This window comes from Pinus tabuliformis, chromosome 6 (genome assembly GCF_031772625.1).
Source record: "Pinus tabuliformis cultivar Carrire ecotype Pingquan chromosome 6, CPIR1, whole genome shotgun sequence".
NCBI classification, from domain to species: domain Eukaryota; kingdom Viridiplantae; phylum Streptophyta; class Pinopsida; order Pinales; family Pinaceae; genus Pinus; species Pinus tabuliformis.
Genome location: NC_142292.1, coordinates 193,863,616 through 193,876,800, shown reverse-complemented (window position 1 = coordinate 193,876,800; position 13,185 = coordinate 193,863,616). Strand labels below are relative to the sequence as shown.

The window sequence follows — 13,185 nt, the reverse complement described above, 5'->3', positions numbered from 1 at the left end:
TATTAGATTGGCATTTGTCACATTAATATTTTAAAACCATGCACATGAATAAAAGATTACAAAAGTACACATCATTTGAAACAAGCACCGTAGAAGTTGTCATCTTTTATTATATCATAGTAGAGTTTTACATCCACAACTAGGTACATAGTTCAAAATCGAGCATTTGAGGCCCAAGCTATATCACCTCATACATATGTAGACATACAAAAAATCTAGAAACACTACTATCCCCAATCAGTCATGCTCACGTTGATGGAAACACAGCACAACACCGACAATCTGATGTAGAAGGTCACGACGATGAGAGGAGAGCACCCCCACAGTGTGCCTTTGTAGGTATCGAGGCACATCATCCATAGGCATAGGTGGTACTCCCAAAGTCAATCCCTCAACATTGTGGGTGAATTCTTTCAGCCCACCGAACTCCTCTTCCTCCTCTTGCTTGGCTAGTTCGTGAACTGCTTAGATTCGTGGTACTCCTCTAAAAAGTGGTAAATAGCCAAGGGGGCATGCTTTTGCCATGTCCGCATATAGTACCAATCAAAATGTTAGTAACTCTATACCCATGTTTAAAAATCCAAAAAAAATATAATATTCAAAAATCCAAAAACTAAAAAAATCAAAAATCCTTTCTTACCAAGGGCGCTCCACTGTGTCCCAGAGGGCAAGACTAGGTCAGGGTCTCCTCGAAAGTCCACTCCATTGTAGGCGTAGTCATCCATCGCTAATGGCACATTCCTCAGCTAGTGGAAGTATGTGCAGTTGAACCAATGCCCACCATGGACTCCTTGCCTCGCCATCAAAGTGGTCCATCTACTCATCCGAGGCTCCATAGGTGGCAAATAAAGATCATAGTCTGCTACGAGCCTCATAGTCGAGATCCACTCTAGAAAGAACGACACCACTATACTCCCATATCCAAAGATTCTCTTTCGTCCTCTTCTTGCCTCGGTAAGTTTCTCTTTGAGGTGTGCCAACAAACCCTCACACCAATTAAACAGGGTGGGTTCCAGACATCTCACAGCTAGGTCCATTTGCACTTTTGTTGCAGCATGAGGAGCAGAAGATCCACACAATGGTGTGATAGTGAGAACTGTGGTGCTCAAGGTTTGGTCCATGATTGCAGCAATAGGTACTTTTCCACTACTCTGTATGCCAGGACTACAATACCGAGCCACATACGCATCCATGTTTTCTTCTAATCTGCTTCTCACCCCACTCAGTTATGTTGGAACCCTGCATCTTTATAACCCTGTCAAAAAATAAATATCATTTATCTCCAACCTCAGGATCTTTGGCCCAACCACAAAATACTCATTGACTAGATCTCACCAATCAATCAATCGTTGGAGCAATCGAGCTTGGCCTGTCATGCTTTGAACCTTGAAAAACTTTAGCAAGCCACAATCTCTCAGAGCCTACAAAGTCGAAGCATGGGCCATTGCTTGGATTTCTTCCTCAAAGTGCTCCCTTTCTCTCCATTCAATCATGGTGTTCCCTACATCCATAAGAACAAATTTTCATCAACATGGTCACCCATAAAAGCCTCACTCAACATAAAATGTGCAAACCCTAACATTGAAGCAAAAAAAATGGAAACAAACTTCAAACTTTAAACCCTACGCATCTTCGTTGGGATCCCATGGCAACAAAGCAAAGATCTTTGCGTGTTACAAGGCAACAACTCTGTGAAGATAACGAGACCTTCACTCTGTGCCCATGTCTTCCCTACAAATATGCACATTGGGCACTTTTCACCCATTTAAATTTCCATAAATGCGGCCAATAGAATACCAAAGTGGAATACAACAATAAAAATATTTAATTCTCACTTACCTAGCTAGAATATCTCCTAGATGCTCTTTGGAATCTCTTGCAAACTTCTTGCCCTTCTTGTAACCAATTTGGGGATCACTTTGTTCTCCTCTCTTTCTCTCCACTTCAAAGTTATCATAATGACCAATAAGGAGGTATGGCCTTTCTTTTATAAAAGAAAATTGTATCAAATGATAATATTCCCTTTTTTATTATTTTTAGGGCTTGGGGATGTTTTTAATGTTATTACTTTACAATGACTCTTTTTGTAAGAGTGTTGGAAGTTTTTCTTAGTCTTCTTTTCAGAGTGTTCTTTTTGTGGTCCCGTTATAACAATGGGCTTGAGGTATGTTTTTCCAAACTGGCAAGTAGGTGTAGGTCACATATTACTGTCTCTATTGCAATATTGACCATCAGTGCCATCATTATGCCTTAGGTCCAACCCTATCAAGTTGCAATAATAACCTCTCTCTTTTATGCACATCCTAATTTGGCAGTAGAGCCTACATGATCATGGATACCCTAGCTTAGAACATTTGTTCCGTATTGGTGTCCATGCAACATTGTTTTCCTCTTTTCAGAATCCCTCCTTTTAAGAGCCTCACCTATTCTTCGTCACTTTCTGCCTTCACCCCAGGAAAATTCCACACTTTGTCCCCTGTGATAACCACATTTTATTAGTTGCTTTTTGCACGATGAGCCTTGGTTTCGTTTCGCCACCATTGTCATCTTCTACTTGGCCTCCCACTCACTTTCACTTGGTCATCTACCCTTTCTTGGAGGGGTCGTTGCGATGAGTGGTCTTATTTTCTAGCCTCTTTGCCTCTTATGCTTTGAGCGATTCCATCATACAAGAACTAGTTGCTACCCTTATACCACTCGTTTCTCCAAGACAAGTTGCCCTTCTTATGCTCGTTAAACCCTTAAAGGCATGAAGCTCCTTTTACCTTTATTTTCATCCTTGTTAAGCAATGAAAACACGAAGTACATTTTGGTTTTCTTTTCATGACTCGTTAAACTTATGAAAATCCCAAGCTTCTTTACCATCTTTCCATGCTAATTAAACCTATATGAAATGTTGAGTTCTTTCCATCTTCCCTACTCATTAATTAAATTGAAAGTCTATGAGCAACCTCTTTTCCATTCTCAAGCTCATTAAACTGTGAGAAGGACATGTGTACTTTTATCTCTTTTTCAACCTTGTTAAAACTCATGAAAAAGGGACCTATTAAGCACACTTGTCTTCTCTTTCCTGCTCATTAAACCATGAAGGAGACTTAAAAGAGAAAATGGGGAGGGAATCATTTATTTCCGTTAGTCGTCAAAATGGTAGCATCACTCGTGTTGCCCTTGAACATGGCACCTGTTTGAGTCATTATCTCATAGTTGGGTTTTAGATTGCCTAGGAGCCATACCATACATATGAGTCTATCAATTCCTCTAACTAATTACTCTTCCAATCACCATGGAGCGTGCTTCAATGCCTCCTGCATTGTTGCATGATATCATGTGGTGCTCAATAATCATGTTGCCAAGTCACTCTTGTGTCATGTCATTATATGTTCAAGGAAAGTCTCAGCATGTGTCGGTCATCTGTAGTACTCTTTGACGCTTTTGTGTCAACCATCCCTGTGTTAGTTGTGCTTCATCATTTCATGACTTCATCCATTCACATCATCTCTCGGTCTATTCCATGTCGATTGATGAGGGATACATCAGGGCCCTACTTCAACGAATCGTCTCCTCTCGACTTCAACTCATTATCCATGAGCTTGATCTAAGAACCAGTAGTACCTTAGAGCTTGCAGACCTCAATGGCAAGCTTCCCCACGATCGACAATGGGTTTACATTATTGACTCTTGATCAATCAAGTCTGCGAGTGCTCAACATCAACTCCTCTATTCACACTTGGTGGATTGTGCTAGTTACCTTGGGGTCCATTTTCATCATTGGTGGGTCCCCTCACGTCTATTAATGGTACACCTCATTGACCAGTAATCAAACAATTTCTACCATGCTTGACATCTGCTCCTTTATTGACATGTAGAATTGTACCATTGGGGTTATGTAGAATTTACCAATGGGGTTATCTCATTGTTGGGTTTTAGCTTGCCTAGGAGCCATACCATACATATAAGTCTATCTATTCCCCTGACTAGTTACTCTTCCAGTCACTATGGAGTGTGCTTCAATGCCTCCTACATTGTTGCATGATATCACGTGGTGCTTAATAATCATGCTACCAAGTCACTCTTGTGTCATGTCATTATATGTTCAAGGGAAGTCTCAACCTATGTCGGCCATTTGTAGTACTCATTGACATTTTTGTGTCTGTCATCCCTATGTTAGTTGTATACTTCATCATTTCATGACTTCATCCATTCACATCATCTCTCGCTCTGTTTTGTGTCGATTGATAGGGGATACATCAAGGCCCTATTTCGACAGATATTCTCCTCTCGACTTCAACTCATTATCCATGAGCTTGATCTAAGAACCAGTAGCACCTTAGAGCTTGCAACCCTCAGTGGCAGGCTTCCTCGCAATCGACAATGGGTTCACATTATTGACTCCTGATTCGCGAGTGTTCAATGTCAACTCATTTATTCACACTTGGTGGATTGTGCTAGGTACCTTGGGGTCCATTTTCATCATTGGTGGGTCCCCTCACATCTGTTAATGCTACACCTCATTAACCAATAATCAAACGATTTCTACCATGCTTGACATCTGGTCGTTTATTCACATGTTGTAGAATTGTACCATTGGGGTTATGTAAAAGACCTTGTGTTAAGGACATCCCACTCTTATATGCCACCTTTCCCATATTACATTGGAGTTATGTATCATTTACGTACTTTAAAGACTACTCTAGGGCACCTCCTCTATTATGTGTCCATAGTCCACTAATGTATACCGTGACATAGATCCACACTATATTTTTTGGTGGCTATGATCTTTCTGATGTGTCACATGGATCCACTGTGTATTGTTTGCGAACATGTCTTAGCATTGCATGTCATGGATCCGCAATGTATGTTTGGCAGCCATGTTCAATTTTCTCTTTATGACCAAGCATGGGTATGCCCGCCTTGAAGATGTTATCAATGGAGTTGAGACTCCAACATTTGAGTTCTTCTGGTCCAATTTCGCAATTATGGCTTCTTCCTCCCATTTCGATGCTTTTAGACTTGTTGTAATGCATATCAACCATCAATTACTCATTTAACCTCCTTCTTTAGGGGGCATTTGTTATCAGCCTATTTTCCTCTAGTGACTCAGTGCACTTGAGTACCTATACCATTGACATTTTTGCACATGTTTGGCCCTTCTTTTCACTCGGTTTTATGCATCATCATTGGGATCTAGTGCTTCACAGAGTGATGATACCCTAATTTCGTTGGGAGCCTTTGTCATCCTAGCGAAGTTCATCCAAAATTGGCAATGTTATCCCAACAACAATGGCAGAGGTTCTATAGTCTTATGATCCCTAGAAGATCAGATTATAGGATCAATTTTACGAGTTGTCTTGGGTACATTATTGGAGAAGCTTCCTAACTTCTCTTTATCCCAAGCATCCAAATGTGTTCTCCTTAAGAGATCTCCAAGCCTATTTATACTGGTCATTCCAAAGGGTCAGGCTAGTTTTTGGAGTCTTGGAGAGTTAGCAAGAGAAGTATAGTCATTCTAACCTAATATCTTGAGTCTAAGTCATTAAAAAGCCTTGTTGTACTTGGAGGAGGAGGCCATGTTACAAGCTTGAGGAAAGGGGCTCATTGTTGGAGGTATATTGCCTTGTATTTTCTATTCATGATTAATAGAATAATGTTCCCCTCCTGTACTTTTGATCTGATTATGACCTTTATCTATACATGTTTTTAGGTTGGCAAGCCCCCTACAAAAGGCTTTTTGTGTGCTCATTTGTTGGTGTATGTATGCAAGGCTTTGTTTATGATAGTGGGAAGCGGGATCTTCAAATAGGAGCAAGCCTCTCTGCATCAGGCCGAAAAGACATCATCAACCTGCGAGAGTGCCCAATGCTAGGCTAAAAATTCTCTTTAGAGTATCATGTATAAATGTTGAAGATGCTTACTTGTATGGGATTGAATTAGGGTTGACTCTATTGATCTATCTACACTAGTACAGGCATCATTCTAGGTAGATCCTTCATTGATCTACTAGGTTAAAAGTAGCTTGCTAGCTCAAGCGAAATTCTCTTGTAATAGGTGGTCGCAATGGGAGGGGGATGTATAGAGCAAAAGGATCCATGGACTAGGTCATGGTCCACTAGATCTATCTCTCCTAACAACCAGGGCCAAATGAAGAAAACTCAAGATAGAATGGTGGGCTGAGGAAGAGATGGGGGAAAATCAAGACCCTTTTTTGCACTATTGCCTGGAAGAAATAACTCACTCTTGATGTCTAGGTGATCTCGTCTACCTTATGGTAAGGGATCTAGTCTAGCAACATCTTTGTGCTCTCTAGGGAAGGGGGATGATCCCTTAGATTTGTGTTGATCTTGGATCAAAGGCATTGATGCTATTAGTTTGTCTCGTCATGCCCCTAATCGATCGGAGCACCGTAAAGAAGGAAGTAATCCATTGAATGAGATCTGATCTAGGAGGACAAACAATGCAGGTACAAACTTTGAGGGCCTCCTACATGTAAAGGGCTAGACATCTCAAGTCAGAGTACCGAAAAAAACTAGATAGGGATGGATACCCTAAGCAAGCAATGAGATCTCCCACGAATCTCATAATAAATGGGGCAACAAAAGATGAAGTGCTCCTCAATCTCAATCTCTCAAAGATGGCACAACTGACAAATCTTGTCTGATCGATCAATCTGGTGGTCCATCTCAATCAACATTTTGTGACAGCCAACTTCAATTTGTCCCAGGGAGATCCAAGGGATATGCATCCAATGGAAAAGAGCATAAAGGGGGCAAACAATGAGTCCAACTCTCATCATCATAAAGTGCTCAACATAAAAGGTTATCTTCGAATGTAATCCACCCTAAAGCTTTATCCACATGACCTATACATATTTCTTATAGATATCCTCTCAGATAATAGTATTCATCTCCAATTTGGTTGGTAAGAGGGGGCCCCAAGTACATATGAAATATCCTATGTTGTAGGAAACATGGTCCCAAGGGCATTTTGAAACCAAAATGTGGAAACGCATTTGGTACGGCCTGGAAATGTGTTTCAGGATGTACGAGCATGTTTCACATTGAGGAAATGTGGCCTAGTACGGCCGGAAACGAGTTTCCAAGTCGTACGATTGCGTTTCGATTTTAAGTTATGATTTTTGTGATTTTTTTAAGTTTTTTTGCTTTATTATTTTATTGGGTGAATAAAATATCTTTTGGATGCTTCTAGATGGCTCTCTCAAGTTATAAAAAGACTCTCGCCGCATTCCCTCATCACACGAATTGAGCAAGTCATTTCACTTGGAGAGGGGCGATTTTAGCAAGGAGAAAAGAGGAAGAGAGCAGTGGTTTCAGCTAGGGTGTTTTCAATAGTGCGCAAAAGAGATTTCAGCAACAAGAGAAAGAGATTTTAGCAACAGATTTGGAGTGCAAAGTTTCCAACTACGGCATTCTTGGTTTTTGGCTCAACTACAGCCATATTTCTCATCTTTTCTGGCATTTTGGGGTAGCTTCAGCTACAAAAAATTAATTTGGGTAAGAAGCATTCATTTTCTTAGTTTTTTTACTATTTCTCTTATTTATCAAGGGTTTGTGTTTTGAAATATATGAAAAACATTATTTCTTTACAGATTTGTTTTTTATTTTTTTTTGCAGCGATGGCTTCCAACCAAGGTGCAAGTTCAAGCCCCAGGTCCAACCCAAGGGCTAAATATTATCCTCTTTGGAAGCATGTTCAAAAGCTTCAAAAATGTGGAGGTAGTGGCTCATGGTAATGGCGATGTAATCTTTGCAGTAATTCGTACAAGGGCTCCCACCTAAGAGTGAAGGCACATCTTTTGCATGGAGGAGGACAGGGGATTGCAGGTTGCACAAAAACAACAGACCCGTTGGCAACGAGGGCATATCAAAGAGAGCAAGATGAGGCAAATAGAATTAAAATGAGGCATGAAGAGCTTAGTCAAGCTACTCCTCCAGCTCCACCAAACAATGAGCCAAGGATTGTAGTTGAAGCAAGGAAGAGGAGAGCCACTCAACAACATGAACAACCACCATCCAAAAATACCAGAGGGGCATCTACTTCAATTCAAGATAGCAAAATTGCTAAATTGGTAAATGTGCAAGCGAGAGAAGAAATTGATTTCCAGAGTAGCTAGGGACATCTATGCATGTGGTATCCCATTCAATGTTGTTCGCTCTCCTTACTGGCAAGACATGATAAGGGCAATTAACAAAGCTCCTCAAGGGTACAAGGGGCCCAACTATAAGAAAGTCAGAACTCAACTTCTCAAAAATGAGAAGGAGCTTGTGGAGGATATCTTATCAACAATTCATTCTTCCTGGAGTAGCTCTAGGGTTACCATAGTCTCAGATGAATGGACAAATACAAGACGCAAACCATTGATAAATATCATAGCCACTTCCCCCAAAGGAGCAATGTTTTTAAAGGCGGAAGATTGCTCAAGAGAGGTAAAAGATGCACAATTCATTGTTGATAATATTATAAAATCTATTGAACAAATAAGGCCTAACAAGGTGGTACAAGTTATCACAGATAATGCACCAGTTTGCAAAGTTGCAGGTTTAGTTATTGAAGGGAGGTATGACCACATCTTTTGGACACCCTGCGTTGTCCATAATCTAAATCTGATCTTAGAGGAGATCGACAACAAAGTTCCATGGATAAAGGAAATCACAAGAGAAGCAAGGGAGATTGTTAAATTCATCACCAACCACCACCAATCTCAGGCAATATTTTGAGAATACTCCAAATTCGAGTTGTTAAAAGTTGATGAGACAAGATATGCCTCAACCTTACTGATGTTGCGCCGCCTTGTTGAGGTTAAGCAAGCATTAGTTTCTATGGTGGTGAGTCAACTTTGGACTGAGCGGAGACAAGCAAATTCAAAGCAGGGATATATGGTGCGTAGATTGTACCTTGATGAGGACTGGTGGAGCAAAATAGATTTCTTGCTAAAGTTCACAACCCCTACATTTGAGCTTCTTCGAAAATGTTGACACTGACCAACCTTTCGTAGGAGAGGTATATGATGGCATGGATTCCATGGTTGAGAAAACTATGGAAATCATTTCACAAGAGTCTCCACAACTTTTGTTTGTTGATGATCATTTTGTTGATTTAGTCAAGAAAATCATTGTTGATAGGTGGAACAATTTCATTGCACACTTTAGCACATGCCTTGAACCCCAAATTTTATGATGAGGAGCTTATTGTTCAAAGCAATGGAAAGAGGAAGGCACCCATAAGGATAGAGAGGTGGCTAATGGGGTGAAAAAAGCCCTTGTGAGAATGTTTCCATCTCATCTACACAGGTAGGTGAAGGAAGAATTTGCCATTTTTGCTACAGGATTTGATGATTATTCAAATATATCGACTTTGGAGGAGAGAAGCACCATGAATCCAGTTAGGTGGTGGATTTGTCATGGAGCAAATAGTGTACATTTGCAAAACCTTGTCATTCGTGTTCTTTCACAAGTGGCAAGCTCTTCATCAGCAGAAAGGAATTGGAGCACTTATGGTTTTATTCATTTTGTGAAGCACAAAAGGTTGGGCTCTCAGAAGGCAAATGATCATGTTTATGTGCACTCCAACCTTCGCCTTGCATCTCTTAGGGATCCAGAATATAGCAGTGGTCCTTGTAAATAATGGGATGTGGATCCAAAAAGTCCCGATTTGGAGCTCTCTTGTTACCCTGGATATTGAGGTCCAGCCTGGAAGTGGAATTGGCCCATCATCTTCTTCAACACCACCATCCACTGTTGAGCATGCTTCTGCTTCTATTTTGATGAGGATTAGTCTTTTGTATTTATAGTACTTGTAGCCTCATTGTGTTTATTGTACTTGCAACCTCATATATATAATAAAGGTTGATTTTGAGATTTGGATATATAATAAAGGTTGATTTTGGATATTTCGATATTGTTATTTTCATTATGTGATCATTCATGAGTAAATGTGATTAATAAATTATAATGTATCATGTATGCTCTAAGATTGCACATAACATTTCTTAAATCTCCATATATATATATATATATATATATATATATATATATATATATATATATATATATATATATATATATATATATATATATATATATATATCGCATTTCCCCATTTCCAAAATTTGGGGGGGTCACGTTTCGTACTCATGCCTGTTTCGAAAACTCATACCTATTTCCCCGTATCGTGCAACTTAGGAAATATCTAAATGGAGGAAGTTGATCAAATGTAATACTAACTGAAACAAGGAGATCTAAGACTCTGATGTACCAACATTGGGATCAAGCCAAAGGACTAGTCACTAAAATGGACTCTGAAGAACAAAAGGCCAAGTATGAAAACCAATCATGCCTTCATTGTATAAGTGAAGATCCAAAGATGAGACTAAACCATCTCAAGTCGAAATGGGTGAGCACCAAACTCTACGAGGATGATAAGATGAGGAACTATCTACTTGCACCTAATGATGCAACGAAGGAGAATGAATGTACTCTCTCTACTAAAGACAAAAAAAAAAAGATAAGTATAGGACAGTCAAAAGAAACTAAAGAGAATAAGAAAGAAATTGTAGGATACACAAATAAAAAATAGTTTTAAAAGAGTTTAAGCACAACTCATAGGAATAATCAAGGAATTCCTACAATAGATAAGGATTTAATTGGTGTAAATATAATATATAAAAGTAACTAACTAATTACCTATAGAGTCGTATTGAATATCAAACTGCAATAAAGTAAACACAAAAGGAGATAGATGATTACTGTGAATATTAACAGGTACATTAATCTTGATACCAGGAAATAGGAAGTAAATAGACCAAACCAATAGATTCCTACAAGGTGATAAAAGCTTCTGTTCCCATTGGTGGGTAGATCAGACTATGCCATATAGGCCTAAGTAGTTCCAATACTAAATAGCGAGACTCGAGTAACAGTGGGTATTAATTTATTTATTTTTTTGTAGCAGTCAGTAACTACAGATCAATCCCATTAGACCAGAGATCAGGACCAGTGGAATCCAATCCATCAAAATGTTGCAATTTCAGGGAGATAATGCTCAACACAAGCAGAGTTAATTAGGGACACTTATTCAACAAAAGACAAACCTTCTTTGTTATAAATGGTAAAATGGATAGCAGAAAGCAGCCAAATGTTCGACTTTGAAGGAAGGTTGTATCATATATTAACAAAAATGAATTGCTTTTACCCTTTAATGAGGCCATAAGCCCTGTTATGACATAAAGATAAAATAATTACCACACTTCTTTTAAAATAGAGACTGTGATAAAAGAACCCTTCAGACTCGATGATGATTTCAATTTATCCAGAATTAATATAATGATTTACAATGACAAACAGTAACATCAAACCCAGAGATCAGTACCAGTGGAATCCAATCCATTAAGGTGTTGCAATTTCAGGGAGATAATACTCAACACAAGCAGAGGTAATTAGAGACACTTAACAAAAGACAAACCTTTTTTTGTTATAAATGGTAAAATGGATAGCAGAATGCAGCCAAATGTTCGACTTTGAAGGAAGGTTGTATCATTTATTAACAAAAGTAAACTGCCTTTACAATTCAATGAGGCCATAAGCCCTTACATGGATAAAATAAAGATAAAATAATTACCACACTTCTTTTAAAATAGGGAGGACTGTGGTAAAAGAACCCTTCAGACTCGATGATGACTACAATTTATCCAGAATTAATATAATGATTTACGATGACAAAGAATGGCATCAAACAAAACAATTTGGTCAAAATTTGAAAGGCTTACTGTATAATAATTTATACATAAACAACACAAATAAAAGCTTCTTAAAGAATAGTAAGCAATGAGTGTACTGTGTACCAAGATGAAGTGATATGCAGTCATTTGCTTCAATTCCTGTGTCTGCAACAGCAACAAGATTCTCATTAGACTTTCTGACCCCTTGCACTCGCTATAAATAAAACAACTTGAAATTAAGTGAAAAAGTGATGGAGAACAACCCAATAAGGCATATTAATTCCTCTCACAAGAGCTCTAAATTCCATGCACGAGGCGACCACATCAATAATACTCAAAATATACTACAAGGGAAATTAGTATGAACATTGAACCAGTGAAGTGGAAAGGGTTTATATATGGTCACAGAGATTAACGATAAAGATTAAAGTTCTCATTGCTGGGTACAATCAGAATAGATTTATCTTACGTCCACATTTAATAAAAACCAAGAGGAATCCGAAAAACAAACAAACAAACCCCAGAGATTCATCTTAACCTCGACTTGGAGAAAATGGATCTATGCTAATAATGTATTCAAATTTAATTCACCGACATATTGCTCTTCACAAAACCGAAAAAAGACTTGTCTCTGCTTATATATTAGCTCATGGGAAGAATCCTTTAAACAATTATAAGAATAGCTCATGGAAAGAAACCTTTAAACAATTATAGCAAAAAGAATATAATAGGTAGCCACAAAGTGGCCCCCATGTAAATATTTTGTTAAACTGGTGCTGAAATTTACCATCGCCACCACGACAGCCCAGGAAGGCTTAGGCATATATTCAAGATAGAAGGCTGCCGAGTTAAAGCTTACAACAGCACCACAAGAAAAACCCAATTACATAGGGTTTAACAAAACCCTCCCAAAGGGTTTAACCAGAAAAATGATGGGAAAATTGAAAGCACAGATATGCGTACCTATGGCGAACGCTACTTTCCGCCGCTTCGGCTTGCCTTCGTTAGCCTTCGTTTTCTCTGGTTCGATCCTCTTGACGGGAGCCATTATTTCTTATCAGAGATTTGAAGGCCGATAAAATGTCTGAGAACTGGTATTGAGATATAAATGGAAATGCGAAGGCGGGAAATGTGTTTTTGTTTCCTCTATTGGAGTGCCGTCACAGTCAACAGTCTGCTTATTTAATCTATTTACATTCTATGAGGATTTAATTGGCCCATTAACCTGGTAAAGATAATTATTGTAATTTATGAATTTGTGTGCGTACACCTAACATAGTTTGACATAGTTTGATATGTCAGTTATATTGGTGGGTTACTTGTAAATCGATTTCAAATACACCAAAGGCCAAAATTAGTGATGGGACTTGCATCATTGTATTTTCATTAATGATATGCCCCTCTCAAAGAGGACTGTATTTACAAGATAGTTTGAGAGGGCTGCATTTACAAGA

General features: G+C 38.8%; 1 protein-coding gene across 1 annotated transcript in view; it reads right to left on the bottom strand.

Moving 5' to 3' along the window:
• The window catches only part of LOC149258121 (putative histone acetyltransferase type B catalytic subunit), an 80,058-nt gene extending 67,084 nt beyond the window's left edge, over positions 1-12,974 (bottom strand). Inside the window, exons 1-2 of the mRNA XM_089414711.1 lie at positions 12,695-12,974; positions 11,855-11,896 (exon numbers count right to left, since the gene is read on the bottom strand). Coding sequence (XP_089270837.1) covers positions 11,855-11,896; positions 12,695-12,779 — 127 coding nt within the window. The 5' untranslated portion in view covers positions 12,780-12,974. The remainder of the gene's footprint in view (positions 1-11,854; positions 11,897-12,694) is intronic.
• Positions 12,975-13,185: the final 211 nt, after the last annotated feature.